Genomic DNA, 17,908 nt, shown 5'->3' with positions numbered 1-17,908 from the left:
GATCTAAGAGCTAAAAAGGGCCTGGGAAAATAACAGTTTGAAGCTCCTTTATTGGGCATAGCAGCGGGATAAAGGAACAACAGAGTCATTCCTCTCTGAAGCACTATGCCAGCCACTATGGCAGCCCCTGCCATCTGGAGACCTGAACGAGTTTTGGGGACACCTGGACATGTTGGAGGGAGCTAGTGTCTTCTGACAGCCTGTGACTCACCGAGCCTGGTGCTCAGCACTGATAGGAGTCCTGAGGTGTGCAGGAGAGTCCTGTCCGCCTGAGTCTGCGCGTGTGCGTGTGCGTGTGTGCATGTGCGTGTTCACGTGCACGGTCAATGAAGGCTGAGTGGACTTCGTGGCCTCTCTGGTGACATAGAAGAACCTCCAGTCTGGAGGTCTGGGGACCCGCTGCAGTCCAAGCTCAGCTAAGTTCACTAGGTGACTATGGGAAACTCATTTCCCCCTTGGATCTCACTTTCTTCAGGTTGAACCTATTCTTTTTTTTTTTTTTAATTTTTTTTTTTCAACGTTTTTTATTTATTTTTTTGGGGACAGAGAGAGACAGAGCATGAACAGGGGAGGGGCAGAGAGAGAGGGAGACACAGAATCGGAAACAGGCTCCAGGCTCCGAGCCATCAGCCCAGAGCCTGACGCGGGGCTTGAACTCATGGACCGCGAGATCGTGACCTGGCTGAAGTCGGACGCTTAACCGACTGCGCCACCCAGGCGCCCCAGGTTGAACCTATTCTTAAGACTCCTTCCAGCCACAGTGGCCTATAGATAGCATTTGTTACTCCATTTTTGTTCCCCCTCACTTTCAAAAGGCCTTTTCCCAGCTTGGAACCTACTGTCAGGGGCTGTCTGGGTCAGCCTTGCACGCATGTGACAGGAGTAGAATCAACAGGTGTGAGATTCCTTAGCCAAGACGTCCATAGAGAGCACAGGCGTCCTGTGTATACCATTTATTGTTGATTCTGTACACCACGGTTGTTACGGGCAGCGTCCAGCGAAGTTGGACCCCCAACCCTGCCCACCAGGGCTCACACTCTATAAAACCCTGGGGGCCTAGAAATCTCTAAACGCATCACCAAGCACCTGGGATTATTTGCAGTGATTCTCTAAGCGAGGCGAATATGATCTACTTTTGAATGCAGCATGAAGGCAACAGGTTGGTGAGAAGGAGCTCTCCGTAGGTGAGGGAGAGATCCAGGCTGGGAGGAGTCTGGCCTGGAGAAGCACCCGCCCGGCCCCCCTCTCCGAACCCCAGTGATGGCTTCTTCCTCAAGCCCACCACCACCTCCCCAGCACCCTGGATTCGGTTCTGACTCTAGGATCTGTGGGCTGAGCTCGGAGTGGTTTGTAGCTAAAGGCTGGGATACAGCCAACATCTGGTTACCGGCTCTAGTTACCTAGTTATCTCTAGCTGTCTGCTCTCCATAAGCTTCCTGAGTTTGGAAACAGATTCCTGAAACTGCTCCGCACTGACATCTGAAGGGTTGTGAACTTGTGTTGTTGCCCATGAAGAGTCCTGAGAGCTGAGCTGCGCCCTTAACTCCTAAAGAGGAAGAGAGCACACACACAGCCCCAACAGTTTCCATGAGAGGGGCCTTTTTTCTGTAAGGGACGGGTGAACTTCATGTTTTCCTGTATTGACCAGGCTTCTGGTCCACACACTACCACATGAGGTTCCCATGCCTGGGACTATAAGAAGCAACAGGAAAGTGACTCCCATTTTCTCGACTGATGAAAGTGCAGGACAGGCCACAAGGTCTCGTACAAAGTTTGAAGACAGAAAGGAAACCCACAGCCCACTGAATAACGTTGCGGAAGAAAGTGATTTTAGACCCATTTCAAAGGGATAACGGTAGTATCTATGCACAAGGGTGCTGTGAAGTTTAAAAAGAAAATGCTCGTTAAGTGCTTTAAAGGGTATCTACGCACTTAAGTAAGCATTGTTGCTAAACAGTGGTTCTAACTGGCTTTTATTATCTTTCCTGCAACATTAACATTAATGGAAGCTGCTAGTACCGACAAGGTGAAAAATTAAAGTGAACCCTGTGCCCTACCTCAGCCTTGGGGGACAAAGCAGCTCGCTCCAGCGCTGAGAAGTGAGCAAATGCAATGTCTTATTGGAAAGGAAACTCCACCCAGCTTTTCTGGTAGCTTCCTGACCAGACAACATGGTGCAGAGGCCAAGACGCCTGACGAAGAATTGGAGGCCCAGTGGCTCCATCCAAGCCACTCTGATGAAAGAAAGGGACAGGCAAGCCAGAGGGTCAGGTGAAGGGGACACACTGGATGAAGATGACTCCTTCCTCACCTCCCTGCCATCTCTGGCCCACTTGCACCCTTGTACAACGAGACACCGGAGGCGGTGCCACACCATGCTTCCTGTCTGGAGGAAAGCAGGCAGCTTCCCCTGATGGCCCCAGGATCGAATAGGGCAGCACCATCAGTGGAATGATGCCCATGCCCCAAGCTCTGGGCTCACTTCCTTTCATGCTCTGGCAAGTGTCAGTACCTGTCCACTAGTTGCTATAAATATTTTGAAAACATTTTGGAGGCCCAGATTTACCTTGGAGAGAAGATGTTTTTTGCCTTTGACAAGCCCTGTCTCTCCCAGATTCTCTGGAACAGAGAGTATAACACTACTAAGTGTACTAGTTAGCACATCCCTTCATGGACCCTTTTTGTTGGGAACCTGGTAGCACCGTGCTGCTAAGGCCTCGCGGGATTTCCCATTCATCTTGTGCTACAGAGGAAACTAGTAAGAGCCAGTCAGGGTTTCCGAATCATGATAGCATTGGCTGCAGCTCTTTCCTGGGCAGACATAGGCACCCGAAATTCTCCATTTCACTGTTTTTACCTCTCAACTGATAGACCAGTTGTCCAGACGAAGATGTGAGTTGCCCTGAGCAAAATTTCTTTACCAGTGTGAATGTGTGTGGAGCAGGAAGGGTGACAAAGGCAGGCATTTACGTGACTATTATAACCCCGGACCAAACAACTCCACTCTCATAACCAGGCCACAGGCACAAGGAGTCCCAGAGAGCCCCCTGACCCAGCGTGACCTCTCTGTATGCCCTGACGTTGCCTGCTGTATGTGATGAACATCCGTGTCTAGCTGACTGATGGGGGATTTTACCACACTAACAGGATTGCCGGGTTCCATTACACTTGGCTTTTCAATTAAAGGATCTCATCTCTGAACTATTTCACTTCCCTCAAATGGGGAGTGAAAATTAAAAACAGATATAAGGCATAGCATGCCCATAAAAGGACCAGGCAGAGGGGCCTCCGATCAGCAGCAGACAACTTGCTGGCAGAGAAAGGTCTTCTGCAGTCGAGATGCCTCTAACCTGGCCATCCTGGGTGCCTTGGGGCATGGGGATCTAATAACATCTGCTGTCTAGGCCAGAATGTACCCACATCCTCTCCACCACCCCTGGCAGCTGGGCCTTTGCAAGGGCTGGCTGGCAAGGACAGTGAGAGGCTGGCTTGGCTCATGGGGACCCATCTCCAAAAGCCTCTATTCTCCAGTTAAAGCCCAGGATTGAAGATTCTAGTGATACTCTGTTTCTTGATGTGGATGCTGATTACATGGGTATGAACTGTTTGTGAAGATCCATCCAACAGTACATGATCACACTCCCACGTTTCTGTACGTATGCTACACTTCAATAAAAAGTTAAAAGAGAAAAACCCTAGGGGTGAACATAAGGGCCCCCTGGTACCTGGGTGCTTTCCCCATCCAGTACCAATAAGCTGATTTTAAATGTTTTTAGGGGGCAGACATTCTACATGATCTTATTCCCCAAGGGACCAAAATTTTCAAAGCAAAGTCTGCAGTTCAGAAGTATTCTCCACGAGGCTGACTTATTGCACTGGTGCCCTTCTTCCTTTTCCAGATAACGATCCCGTGAGAGATGTTGACAGCGGCCCTCTCCACAGGAACTGAGCGACATGGTCCCTCCTTGTCTCTTTCACAGCATCCGAAAGCCAGGGTGCTTGGCCACTCTCAGGAAGCCAGTTGAGTGGGTGGAAGCCGTCTTTGAGGACAGAACTCACCCTGCCTTCAGGAGCAGAACATTGAGGGAGACCTTTCATTTCAGGGGACAGGGGACAGCCATGCCACAGGTGGGGGGAAGCGAAGGAAGGGGAATCAACTTACATCATACTTGGGAGAGGAGCTGCCCCCCCCCCGCCGGGGAGAACTATTCCCACAAAGTGAGCAGACATGAGAACGGAGTCTACAGAGGCCAGCAGGGCCGTGGACACAGGGAAGCTTGTTCTTGGAGGAGAGCTGGTGAGGCTGCGGAGAGGGGCTTTCTCGAGTGAATTAGACATGAATTAGAAACCCCAGGGGGGTTTTGCCATGGCCAGTTCGATCTCCCTGGTGGCTAAGAAGGCCCTGCAAGAGCTGATTCTCCTGTAGTTCTCTATAGGAGAACCAGGCAGGTCAGGAAAAAGTGGGGGGGGGGCCTTTCTCTTGGGGAGCAGAGAGGAAGCAGGGGATGGCTCTGTGGACCCAGGGGTGGAGGTGGAACAATGAAATTCCCAGATCTTCCAGTGGTCCCACTGTCCCCCAGCTCCGCCTCCAGCCCGCCTCTTCAACACTCGTTGGGTGCCTTCATCTGCATCAGGACCGCATGGCTCCTCTTCCTGCAGCAGCAACAGCAGATGCAGGCAGCCAGGGAACAGGCCAGGGCAATGATGCCAATGACAATGGCGGCAATGGCCAGCCCGCTCTGGGCCTGGGTCATGCCCCACGTACCACGGTCTTCGGTGACCTCAACGGTGGTCAGGTCAGTGTAGTCCTCCACGGAGCTGGTGAACTCAGTAGTGGAGGAGATGGGGGTGGTGTCGGGGTAGCTGGGTGTGTCCGGGTACTGTGGTGTTTCCGGGTAGCTGGGCACCTCGGGGATCACTGGGACCTGGACACTGGGGACAGCAGCACTGACGCTGACGATGATGAGGGACTGGCCTCGGACACTGGGTGGGCTGAAACATACCGGGAGAGTATCTGTCCCCAACCTGGGCTTGTTGAGCAGAAGCCAATTGCGGAGTGGTAGGATGTCTGAGTCGCATCTCCAGGGGTTGTCATAGAGCCTCAGCTCACACAGGTGCCCCAGGTGATCGAAGATGCCCATGGGCAGGTTCTCCAGCTGGTTGTTCTGCAGCTGGATGGTCATGAGGCCATTGACATTGGCAAAGATATTCCCTGGGAGCTGTCTGAGGCGGTTGTTCTGCAAGGAGATGTTCTGTAGATTGACCAACATGCGGAAGACATTCCCGTCCAGCTCTTGCAGCGCATTGGTGTGGAGGGACAGCTCCCGCAGCTCCACCAGCCCATTGAAGGCGTCTGGGGAGATGTAGTTGATCTGGTTACGACTGAGAATCAGGACCTGCAGCTGGCGGAGGTTGCTGAAGACGTTGTCAGGCAGAGAAGTGATGTGGTTGTCGTAGAGCCAAAGCTCACGCAGGTTGTGCATGGGCCCAAAGATCCCCGGAGAGAGCTCCTTCAGGGAATTCCCAAAAAGCGTGAGACGGTTGAGCTGGGGCAGCTGCATGAAGATGCCAGGGGGCAACTGGGAGATGTGGTTGTTGGACAGATAGAGCTTCTGGAGGTTACGGTTGTTGTGGAAGAGGCCAGGGGAGAGCATACCAATCTGGTTCTGCTGCAGGGCCAGCTCCTGGAGGTTTCCACACCCATCAAAAGTGCCCATGGGGATTTCTGAGAGCCTGTTCTCATACAGCCGGAGGACCTGGAGGTTGCCCAGGCGCTGGAAGACCCTGGGCGAGAGATGGGTGAGGCTATTCTTGCCGAGATTGAGCTTGGTGAGGCCCACCAGGTGGTCGAAGACACCATCAGGGATATATTCCAGGTGGTTGCCGTGCAACTGCAGCTCCTTGAGGTTGCTGAACTGGGAGAAGTGTGCCGGCTGGATCTGCACCAGCTGGTTGCTGGACAGAAGGAGCGACTCGAGGTTGTCCAGGCCCTGGAAGAGGCCAATAGGCAGCACCTGAAGCTTGTTGTTGGCAAGGCTGAGGTAACGCAGCGAGCCCAGGCTACGGAAGGCACCAGGCACGATGTGGGACAGCTCGTTCTTCTCAATCCTCAGGGCAATGAGGGCTGAGACGTTGAGGAATGGGGACTCGTTGAGTTCGGTGATGTGCGTGTTGAGGATCTGCAGGCTCATGGCGTTCCAGGGCAGGGGAGTGGGCACTGCCACGATGCGTGCCCCAGTGCACTCCACCTGGGAGGCCCTGGAGCAGGTACACTCATTTGGGCAGCCATAGTAGGCCAGCCCTGCACTCCAGGCTTGGCAGCCCACCAGCAAAAGAAGGTAATGTTTCAGCGACATGGCCTCTGCAAGGGGAGAGAGCACACGTGAGTCAGGGTCATCTCACCAACACTGCTGTTAGTTTTAAGCCCACGTCAACCTTTGGTGCCAAACACCGGCTTGCCTTTGAACCCCACAACCACATGCCCTGCCATATGCTACTTACGGTCCGGTCAGCAAGCCCCTTCACCTTTCCCACATGCCAAGCAATTCCCCCACCCGGAGTGCTCTTTGTCCTCATCTAAATCTTCCCCATACTTCCAAGTCTAGCTCAAATACGGTCGCCTCTAGGAAGCTTTCCCCAGATTCTGTGAGTCAGCATTAGTTGCCCTCCCACGCAGGTGGTCTTCCCAGTGTCCATTATGGCCATGCCACAGCTGGACTCGTTCGGAATTCGTTGCGTCCCCATCTCTGTCCTTCTCTAGTCAATAAGTTTTTCAAGGGCAGGGATGTTCATCATTCATCCCCAGAGATTCCTTCAGGCAGGAACAGTATCTTGTCTGGGTTGTACCCTGGATCCAGCCCCCTGGATCAGACGCATCCTTGTATCCCTCACAGCGCAACTAACTTGCTGGTTGAACATGACCTCCTCGGGAGGAGCAGATAGGAAATGAGACCTGGCAGAAGATGCTAAGACCATAAACATGGACCTCTTCTGGGAAAGCAGCAGCAGCCAACAAAGGTAGGATGCGCTGCTGATCTGGCAGAAAGGACGAGAGGGCAAGTTCAGCTTTTCCTCTGCCTGGCACTTCCCGGCACTGCCCTGCCCCATCACCACCACTGACAACCTGGCCCTTCGGTACCCCTTCCCGGCTTTAATTCAAACCCTTCCCAGTGAAAGGAAATTATCTATGCCACTTCCTGTCTCTCTGGAAGGAGCCAATGCCTGGGGTCTACCTTCTGGGTACTAGTTCCAGTTTCCACAAAGAAACTTTGAGTGGCCTTGAGTAAGTCCCAGAAAACTTGGGATGCACTTTGAGCTGAAAGGTGGTAGGGCCATATGCTCCCACAGGGCATGGTGCTGATCTGGGAATGGAGCCCAAACCCATGAAAGGTTCGATATTTGAGGTCAGAGGTGATATTTAAGATCAGAGGTCAGAAGTGATACATATACAGATATGTGTACATATATATATATATATATATATATAATTAGATATATAACGTATACAATGTGGTGGAGCCATGAGCTGTGGGCACTGAGCCCTACGTAGAGTTAAGAACCACTAACTAGCTGTTTGACCTGAAAGGAAACTTGAAACCTTCAAGCTCAGCTTTCTCGTGTGTTAAATTGGGAGGATAGCCTCTGCCCCTTCTTGAGGCTGCTGGGAGGAGCAAACAGAAGAATGGATGTGGGGGTGTCCTGCACAGTGTTGTGCAAATGCGTGCGGTTGTTCAAGGTCATCCACGACTTGGACTCTATAGACTCATGGAGGCAGGAAGGCCTCAAAGTGTTTTTAATCTTGGAAATCTTACTCAGGGGGATTAGAGATTTCTGAGTATGTGTAAAGCAGTATCTGTAACTTCCAACTGAGGTTCAAAGGGGTCTCTAACTTCCAAAGGGTGAAGAACGGCTGATCATACATCCCCACTATTTTCTGGGGATGAAGGAAGCAGGGAAACTGAGGCTCGGAGCTTAAATCCGGGACCTCCAGATTCTTGGGTGAGTGCTTTGAGTGTTAATGCAATGCAATGCAGGTCAGAGCAAGGAATCTGAAATGATGGCATGTGAGGCATAAACTGGCTGGGTGGGGAAGGTATTTCTCTAGCCTCTCTTCCTGAACTCATGGAGTCCAAAGTCTGGCCCATAACTCAGAATAATCCAGGCTTCCCAACCTGGCCTTAACTCCGTGCACCCTTTTCCTGCCCTCTCAACAAACCTACTCTGAGGACAGAACCCAAGTTTATCTTTCCCCACCCAGACCTTGATTTTTCATTTACTCACGGCCCATCCAAGCCCCGACCTGTTGTATTTTTGCATTAAGGACTTGAGTAACTATGTAACGTGTTGGAGAAAAGAAAGAAAGAAAAACTTGGCCACCAGAGTCTAGATGCAGAGGAATGGGGTCCGATGAAGCTATAGACACATCCAGAAGCACAAATTTGTATAGACAAAAGAAGGTCCAGAACTTAAGAGTAGAAAATGAACAGCCTAAACATGGGGCACAGGAAAAGTGACTCAACATCCACCCCAGGGGAAAGACTTAAGACTTTTTATTGATAGTAGCAGAGAAAGAAGACTGGCCAGAAAAACTAATGTCAATCTTAGCCTGCATTAACAGAAGTATTAAGTGTGGAACAAAGAAAGTGATGGTCTTCTTCTACATGGCCCTCATCAGGCCACACCTGTGCTTCTGTGCCCCAGCTTCAAGAAGGCCAATAACAAACTGGTCCCTTGAAGGCCCTGTAGAGAGGGGTAAGAGGACGGTGAGGGGACCTAGAAATGAGAACCTCCGAGCACCTGTTGAAGGAACTGTGGATAGATACCTGGAAGAAGATAGGAGGAGGCTATAAGCACTTGCCAAGAACACATGAAGGACTGCCCTGGGACACAGAAGGCAGCTTTACTGTAGCTCCAGAGGTCAAAAGTGGTGTGCAGAAACTGTAGGGGAGCACATTTCAGCTCACCACTGTCTGAATCAGAATGGACAACCCATGGAGTTAGTAAGCTCCCCATCACTGGAAGTGTTCAAGCAGAGGCAGACCAACTCTCTGGAAAGGATGCTGGAGGGGAGATTCCTACAGCTGGGAGGGTATTGAACTGGATGACAGCTGATGTCCTGTCTATCCCCCAAGATTTTGGGATTCTAAGGCTGAGTCCAGAGCAAGGATGTGAGATCCATATACCCAGCTAATTGTGCCTGTGCTCCCAAGGGTCTGTGTGGACAGGTGTGGGTGTTGGCCCATCTCCTTGGTACATGTGTGTGTGAAAGACTTACCCCCTGGACTGACTTAACAAAATGGGGCGCCTGGGTGGCTCAGTTGGTTAAGCGTCCGACTTCAGCTCAGGCCAGGTACTCACAGTCTGTGGGTTCAAGCCCCACGTCGGGCTCTGTGCCAACAGCTCAGGGCCTGGAACCTGCTACGGATTCTGTGTCTCCCTCTCTTTCTGCCCCTCCCCCCCCCCTCATGCTCTGCCTCTGTCTCTCTCTCAAAAATAAATAAACATTAAAAAATTAAAAAAAAAAAAAAAAGGAGAAGCTCTAAATGCTCCTGGTAATGCGATGTGCTTCATTTATTTTTAATGTCTACTTCTATGCTCACCATGCTTCAAAATGGTGCCGTGGTCCCAATGTCGGGGACTAACTTAAGTGCCCACAACCTGGCAAGTCCAAGGCAGTCCCTGTCAGATTTCCCCATCTGTAAGTGAGGGTGTGGGATGAGATGCCCTCTGAGGAAGCCATCTCAGACCTTCCCTGAGTCTGCATTCCCCAGCTGGGGCGGGGGAGAGGTGGGGAGGGCATCATGCCAGTCTCAGGAAGGGCCCAGGGCCAGGGGAGGGTGCCTCACGGCTTGAGAGGAAGAGAGAAAAGATAATTCCCTTATGGGAACAGAGCCACTGTTGTTTAAAATGGACCACACTCAGCTTGACAAATATTGCAAGAATTTGCAGATTTTCCTTCTTATAAATCCTTATGTCTGCGGAGTCCGCCCCAGCGCCACACGCAGCAGCTTCCTGTTTTCCAGCACTTGTTCCCGCCACAAGGCACCGACTGCTCCAAAGGACCTCCAGAGGACTCACCTCCAACCCAGCTACAGAGCCCTCAGGGGATGGAGGGGCCACAGGCGCAGGGCCGGCCAGCCAGCGAGTGCTGCGGCCATGCTCAGGAGCCCGGCACACAGCAGCCTAATAGCACACGCTGCCCGGTGCCGCTTGGCAGCTGTGACAAATGCCAGTTAAAGACCCACAAAGCTACCCTAATTATACCCTCCTCCCCCAGGCGGCCGAAGGCGTCCTCAGTCACTGCAGCGACTCAGCCCAGCCCCTGTCCTAGGAGGAGGGACAGCCCGGGGTCTGTCGCCGGCCCAGGAATTCAGTAAGCCAAGCAGACGGACAGGCAGCTCACCCGGACACCCTGACGCGGTCCCTCCCCAGGAGTAGAAGCACTTGGCCCAGGCACTTTGACTGTGAGTCTCTTCAGCAAGAACTGCCTGTGACTCATGAGTGAACACATAATTAGCGTTGAAGCCCTGGGCTTTGTTGGTTGGTGGGTTGGCACTTTTTTGGTTTATTACCATCATTCACATCCCCTAAACATGAGGTTCCCTGGGAGGAGATGCCTTCTTATTGCAATGCCACGGAGCAAACTTCTGGAAAAAGCCTGGGAGACAGATGTGCGACGCTGGTCTTGATGTTAAACTGGAGTGTGAGTTTAGGTACATTCTCCAGGCCTCCTGTAAAGACTTCCAAGGGCCCTTGATAGCTCTGATATCTTCTGACTGGAGACAGAAAGGAAATCTGGCCTGAAGCCCCATCACCTGCCTTCCCTTCCATAGACCATGCAGGTTACCCTGAACGGCTGGCAACGCTACCTGGCCTAGCCCCTTCATGCCAAGACTGAGGAACTCATACCCATTTTTTCAGGTCTACCTTGTTGCAGAAGTTTCCCAGGCAGGGCAACCCCGCTTCTTAATCAGTGCATCTTCAAATAGCCAAGAGCCATTTCATGGGATTGTGGAGCCTCTGGTCCTGACCCCCTCCAGTGCACCTGGGGAGACTGAGGACCCGAGAGAAGATCTCCTTCCCTGGTCTGTGCCCTCTCCCCACAGAGGTCTTCCCCTAAGCATGGCCTCACCTGCAGTGACATGTTGCCCCATCCAGCCGAGGGAGATGTCAGGCTTGGAGCTGTTGAGGGGTTGTCTTCCCCCACCCCCAGCAACTCTGCCACCCCCTCCAGCCAGTATCAGCCTCTATCAAGTTGCTCATCAGTGCTTGGTCAACGGGCTTAAAGCCACTGATTGAGAGGCTCAGTGCATCCAGACGTCCCCATCGCACTAAACGGGGGGTAACCACCCTACACCCCAAATCAGTAGATAAAAATCACCTGGAAGATCCTGGGATGCTTGTTGAATAGAAGTAGCATTGCAGCTGTGGGGATTAAATGAATCCTACCCACAAAGCACTGAGAGGCATCTTTGGCACAGAATGAGTACCCAATAAATGTCACTGATAGTTACTGTTCGTTCTGCTGTTGAGTAAAACCAGGATCTCGCGAGACTCCACCCACAGAGATCCTGATTCCTAGGCCTGGGTGGGCCCCAGACTCTCCAGTGTTTAACAAATTCCCCAAGGGACACTGATGTAGGTGTCCATGGTCTATACTCGGAAGCACTCATTGGGGTCTAGCCCAGCTCAGATACATACTCCTGACCTGTGTCATTTCCTGCCAAGAACAGAGAGACTGAACTCAGGATCAAGGAGGCTGAAGGCCAAATCACAGACCTCGCCCAGAGACCTCTACCAATATTCCCTTCCCTGGCCCTTTCGTCACCGCTGTCAGAAATCTGAGATTTGTGCTAATTTGAATGTAGCAGTAGAGGCTATTTCCAAAAGCAGCACTTAGAGCCCAGGGCATCGGAGGTGCAAGGGCCTTTTGACTATCCTGTCAAACCATCTGGTCATTTTGTAGATGGGAAAACTAAGGGGCCCAGAGGAGGAACGGACTTGTTCAAGGTCACACAGTCAGTTGAAGATTCCTGACATCCAGATCAAGACTCTGCCTAACTGTAGAGCTTGGTGAGCCCCTGAACCTTATCACGAGGCTTCAGGACCTTATCCACCACGTGTCTGGCAGTGCCTGAAAGGGGGGAAGAGGTGGCTTTAGTCCCTCTGTCCTAAAATGATCTCAGGCTCACATGCAATCCACCCTCCAGCTGCCCAGCATTATTAACCAAGATCAAATACCCCTCCCTACTCCCAGCCTGCACTGTTTGAGGGATGTCCTTCCTTAAGGCTGCTCTGATGCTCATGTTGGCTCAATTTCACCTGAGTGGCCTGGAAGAGCAGAGGGCAGGGACAGAAGGGGTTGCCAGAAGGGATTAATCCCATAATCTGAACACACAGCCCCCTCAGGGTTTTACCCAAATTAGGAATGCTCTACCCCAAACACAAAGCATGCTGGAGCCCCAAGGGAACACCAGCCACCCCCTCATCCCCCACCTGACTCAATTGTTGACCCCATCTCTCCTGGTCCTTCAAAGCCAAAACATTCTTCTCTTGTTTAAAAATGAACATGAGTAAGAAAAAGCAAGTCCTCTCCAGCCCCAGGGTTAGGGGAGGTAGGGCTTCCTGCAGAGGCCAAAGCAGGCCTGTAATTAGCTCACAGGAAGGGGCAGGAGATACTAACAAAGTTGCCAGCAGAGCAGGGGAGAAGCTCCCACTCGACCGACGCTTTTATGAAAGAAGCCACCGGCTACAGCCCCCTGCTCGGGGTGACACCCAGGGGACCCAAAACAGACAGAAATGGATGAACCTCTTAACAAAGCATCTTGGAAAAAGTTTCTAAATCCTATGTCCCAAAAGCCCCAGAGAGGCAGTGAAACCAGAAGTTATAGTCATTCGTTCGTGGTTGGGATTTAGGGAAGCAATTTGCCATGTGTAATCACAGCCTCGGGAGCATGTGCTGGCAGGACCGAGTGGGGACAGCTTCTCCCCCATCTCTCCTTATTTCTCGGCATCTGGAACTACTCCCATCTGTAGCCCAGCACCCCCGGCATTTACGGAGCAAGCCCAGGTAGCCTCCAATGCCCTGACTTTCTGTAGGGTCTGTTCACAACGCTCCCCCCTGGCCCTGACCTCTCTCCCAGGCCTGTCTCATCACTGCCGAGCCCACCCACTGACTCAAGACCACAGGCAAATGGGACTGTCCGATCCTGACTGTACCCCAGATGTCCCATCAGTGCAGTGAAAGAAGTGATACCCGTTAGAGAATTTCTAAATTATGGAGACGGTGGCACCAGCATATCTGGGAGTCGCTGGAGATCCAGTGATATAATCCCAGAAGGTGCTGGCACCTTCAGTCTGAGTGACACCTTAATCCAAGAGCATCGCGGCCTGCCCTGAGGTAATACATCTGGCCCTGGAGGTAGACTGGCTCTCTCACACTTCAGCACAGGGGGGAAGCTCTAGAAAAGTTCTGCTTTTCCACAGTTGGTTCCGTGGCCCCACTCCTGCCTCTACATTTGAGCAGAGATGTGGGTAAGGGTGCCTCAGTCACAGGATTTTACATGCACACCCAGCCCCGACTCCCAGCTCAGAGCCAGCAGCCCCGGCCACCCCCAGACACATCTGGCTGGCGAGAGGGCAAGGCTGCAAGCCGCCTAAGCCACACACAAACTTAGACCCCGAAACGATGCTCAGTCCACAGCCGAAATCCAAATTGGAGATCCGAACTAGGCGGGCACTTCTGCTGAAGCCACTTTTGTAGCAATGATAAGGCCGGGAAAAGAGGACAGATCTGTCTTCTGGGAAACCCTCCACTGGTCCTGGACAGACCCACATGCCAGGCAGGCCACTGGCGGCCACCACAGTAAGTGCTGGGGGAAAGGACGCGGGTTCAAAATAACCTGAACCTTGGAAAAAGAGAACCTCTTCCCCTAATAGCACAGTCCCAGTGATAATTTAGTTAACTTTCGGGGCATCTGAAAACTACCTGCGCAGCACCGCAGACGGACCTCATGGGGCGGTAAGGGTAAGTGGGGCAGGGGGCCTGTGGCCCCAGGCTCGCGGGGGTTTGCCCTCTCCGGAGAGCATCCCCAGGCACCCCGCCAGCCTCTCCCCGGGACGCCGGCCGGCCGGACGCGAGGTGGGGGACAGAGCCGGGGCGCTGGCCGGCAGGAGGGAGGGAGGGAGGGCGCGGCGGCCGGCCTGCCCACTTACCAGCAGCTCGGCGCCCGCCCGCCGTCGACCAGAGGGAGCCCGAGAGCAGGACGCGGCCGGCTCAAGGCGGCAGCATGAGTGCGGCGGGCCCAGCACTCCCCGTATTTAAACGGTCCGGGCGTGAGTCACCGCCGGGGGCAGTGTCGGCGCGGTGGCGGGGAGGGGCCGGGGCCGGCGGGCGGCCCAGCCGTGGGCACAGCCTCTTCAGAGATGCAGGGTGCGGGGGCTTCTCCTGCATGATTTAGTTGTGTGTTGTTTTTTTTTTTTTTTCTTTTCTTTCTTTCTTTCTTTTTTTTTTTTTTTTTTTTTTTTTTACAGAACACGTTCTCCTCCTGCCTCCAATGCTCCATTGAGACTCAGTCGCTGCCTTGGCCATTTCGGCTCTGGAAAAGCTCCGTGGCTGTAGAAAAGCATTGATTTTTTTTCCCTTTTTCTTTGAAATTCGGAAGTAATTTCAAATTTACGGATAATTTGCAAGAATAATACAAGGAACACTCTTCTGTGCCTAACCCAATTTGCTTATTTGTTAACATGGTGAGAAAAGCATTTAAGTTCCAAAGAGAGATAAAGTACCCTCCAACCGTGTCCCCCCCTAAAAGCAAAGTTTCATTTCCCTTCTGGTATCATCCTCCGCTCCCTGGCTGCCGCCCCGCAGAGATAGGGGCATGCAGTCAAGGGGCATATTTAAGAATGAGAGGCTCCCTGTGACCTTCACCTCTGCATTGGAGCCCACTCCCGGCTGCCCTAGTGGGGGACAAGAAACCATTTCTGTTCTTGGTATCACCAAGAGGACCTGGGGAAGAAGAGAAAGAAGTCACAGTTTATGGGGTGAGGAGGCAGCCAAACCCTAGCATCTTCTCCAAGATGCAGTCTCAATAAGGCAGGAACTGCGCTGGGCTGAGCCACGTGCCCTTCCCTGGCTCAGTTTACCTTTTCAGCCCAGTGGGGAGAGTGATATTTACACACAATGCCTCATGGAATGCCAGGAGCCTTAATTAATGTTTGCACTGTGCTTTGAGATGGGCGATGAAAGGAAGATATAAAACTGCATAGTGTTATTACCGAAATAGTCACTTGGGTGGCTTGCGATGGTCAAGCCCTACAGCCTGAATCATGTCACATTCCTCCTCACTGGTGGCACCATGATTCAGAGCCAGAAACAAAAAGCACCCTGTCCATTAAGTGACATGAGCCCAAGAGGGGCAGGCACCGCTTGGAGGGATCTCCCCACAGCTCCTAGCCCTGGTTCTTCAACGACCAACCTCCCTTCCAAATAACATTCTGTGCGGAGAACACCCTCCCTCTTACTACCCAGGCACCTTCACCTCCCCAAACTGGAGCCGTCGACCGCCTTTTTGTAGAACCTGGAAGAAAAAAAATATCCCCTCTTTACCTTCTTTCCTTCCTTCCTGATTCTAACATTCAGCCACTCTGCACTGGCTGCCGAGGTCCGCACAGGGATGAATCAGATACTTTTCTTGCCCGTGAAGAGCTGAGAGAAGGACAGACATTTATGAAGCACCTACTGTGAACCATAGAGCCCACAGGCACCTTATTACATCTCTACAGTATTTTATCTATACCAGGTTTCTAAATGTTGCCACTACTGAGATTTGGGGCCAGAGGATTCTTTACTGTGGGGAGCTGTCCCAGGTACACGCATTCCTCAAAGATATTGTGGGTTCAGTTTCAGGCCACCACAATAAAGCCAGTATCACAGTAAAGCGAGTCAAATGAATTTTTTAGTTTCCTAGAACGTATAAAGTTGCATTTACACTCTACTGTAGTCTATTAAGTGAAGAATAGCATCATGTCTAAAACAATGTACATACCTTAATTTCAAAATACTTCATTGCTAAAAAATGCTAACCATAGGGGCGTCTGGGTGGCTCAGTCGGTTAACTTTGGCTCAGGTCATGATCTCGCGATCTGTGAGTTCAAGCCCCGCATCGGGCTCTGCGCTGACAGCTCCGAGCCTGGAGCCTGCTTCGGATTCTGTGTCTCATTCTCTCCCTGCCCCTCCCCCACTGTGCTCTGTCTCTCAAAAATAAATAAATGTAGAAAAGATTTTTTTTCAAAATGCTAACCATCATCCGAGCTCTCAGCAAGTCATAATGTTTTTGCTGATAGGAACCTATGCCTCAGTGTGGGCGGCTGCTGATTTGTCAGGGTGGTGGCTGCTGAAAACTGTGGCCTCTGGTGACTTCTTAAGACAAAGCAACAACGGAGTTTGCCACTTCCTTTCACGAAAAATTTCTCTGGAATACGTGGTGCTGTTTGATAGCAGTTTACCCACAGAACTTCCTTTAAAATCGGAGTCAGACCTCTCAAACCCTGCCACTGCTTTATCAACTAAGTTTATGTAATATTCTCAATCCTCTGTTATCATTTCAACCATCTTCACAGCATCTTCACCAGAAGTCTCTTCCATCTCAAGGAACCACCCTCTTTGCTCATCCCTAAGAAGCCACTTCTCATCCATTCAAATCTTATCAAGAGGTTGCAACAATCAGTCCCATATTCAGGCTCCACTTCTGATTCTGGTTCTCTGGCTATTTCTACCACATTGGCCGTTCCTTCCTGCACGGGAGTCTTGAGCCCTCAAAGTCATCCATGAGGGTTGGAATCAACTTCTTCCAAACTCCCGTTTATGTTGATATTTTGACTTCCTTCTATGAATCATGAATGTTCTTCATGGCATCTAGAATGGTGAAGACTTGCCAGAAGGTTTTCAGTGTACTTGGCCCAGATCCATCAGAGGAATCACTATCTATGATGGCTAGAGCTTTCTGAGATGTATTTCTTTAGGACTAAGACTTGAAAGTAGAAATGACTCCTTGACCTGTGAGCTGCAGAATGGATGTCAGTCTAGCAAACATGAAAACCTCATTTCCCCTCTCCAACAGAGCTCTTGGGTGACCAGGTGCTTTGTCCATGAGCAGTCATATTTTTAAAAGAATCTTTTTTTTCCTGAGCAGTAGGTCTCAACAGTGGGCTTAAATTATTCAGTAAACACGTTGTAAACAGATGTGCTGTCATCCCAGGTGCTGTTATTACATTTACAGAGCTCAGGGAGAGCAGATTTAGCATAATTCTTAAAGGCCTTAGGATTTTCGGCATGGTAACTGAGCACTGGCTTCAACTTCAAGTCACCAAACAAAAGAGTCAGCTTGTGCTTTCAAGTTCTGAGGCCAGGCATTGACTTCTCCTCTCTAGCTATGAAAGTCCTAGATGGCATCTTCTTTCAAGAGAAGGTTATTTCGTCTACATTGAGCATCTGTTGCTTAGTGCAGCCACTTTCATTAATTATCCAAGCTAGATCTTCTGGAAAACTTCCTGCTTCACCTTGCACGTTTATATCATGGAGATGGCTTCTTTCTTTAAACCTCATGAGCCAACCTCTGCTAGCTTCAATCTTTAATTGTGCAGCTTCCTCTCTTCTCTCAGCTTCATAGGATTGAAGAGAGTTAGGGCCATGCTCTGGATTAGGCTTTGGCTTAAGGGAATATTGTGGCTGGTTTGATCTTCTATCCAGACCACTCAGACATTTGCCATATCAGCAATAAGGCTGTTTTGCTTTTTTTTTTTTTTTTTTTTTTTATCATTCATGTGCTCACTGGAGTAGCACTTTTAATTTTCCTTCAAGAACTTTCCTTTGCATTCACAACTTGGCTAACTCTTTGGCACTAGAGGC

At 51.2% G+C, this 17,908-nt stretch overlaps 1 protein-coding gene across 1 annotated transcript; it reads right to left on the bottom strand.

Annotated features, from left to right (window-relative positions):
* Positions 1 to 945: 945 nt before the first annotated feature.
* On the bottom strand, positions 946 to 14,295 carry LRRC15 (leucine rich repeat containing 15). Its single transcript, XM_078453117.2, has 2 exons — positions 14,215 to 14,295; positions 946 to 6,361 (listed from the first exon to the last, which is right to left on the bottom strand). Exon 2 carries the CDS (start codon positions 6,354 to 6,356, stop codon positions 4,602 to 4,604), a length of 1,755 nt encoding a protein of 584 aa, XP_078309243.1. The 5' UTR covers positions 6,357 to 6,361; positions 14,215 to 14,295; the 3' UTR covers positions 946 to 4,601.
* Between the last annotated feature and the right edge of the window lie 3,613 nt (positions 14,296 to 17,908).

This window comes from Panthera onca, chromosome C2, assembly GCF_046562875.1.
Source record: "Panthera onca isolate mPanOnc1 chromosome C2, mPanOnc1 haplotype 2, whole genome shotgun sequence".
In the NCBI taxonomy this organism is placed as follows: Eukaryota; Metazoa; Chordata; class Mammalia; order Carnivora; family Felidae; genus Panthera; species Panthera onca.
This window is presented reverse-complemented; position numbering and strand designations above follow the sequence as displayed.

Bases quoted from the DNA above. Each gene is read 5' to 3' on its own strand.
- LRRC15 (XM_078453117.2), bottom strand. From the start codon at position 6,356: ATGTCGCTGAAACATTACCTTCTTTTGCTGGTGGGCTGCCAAGCCTGG.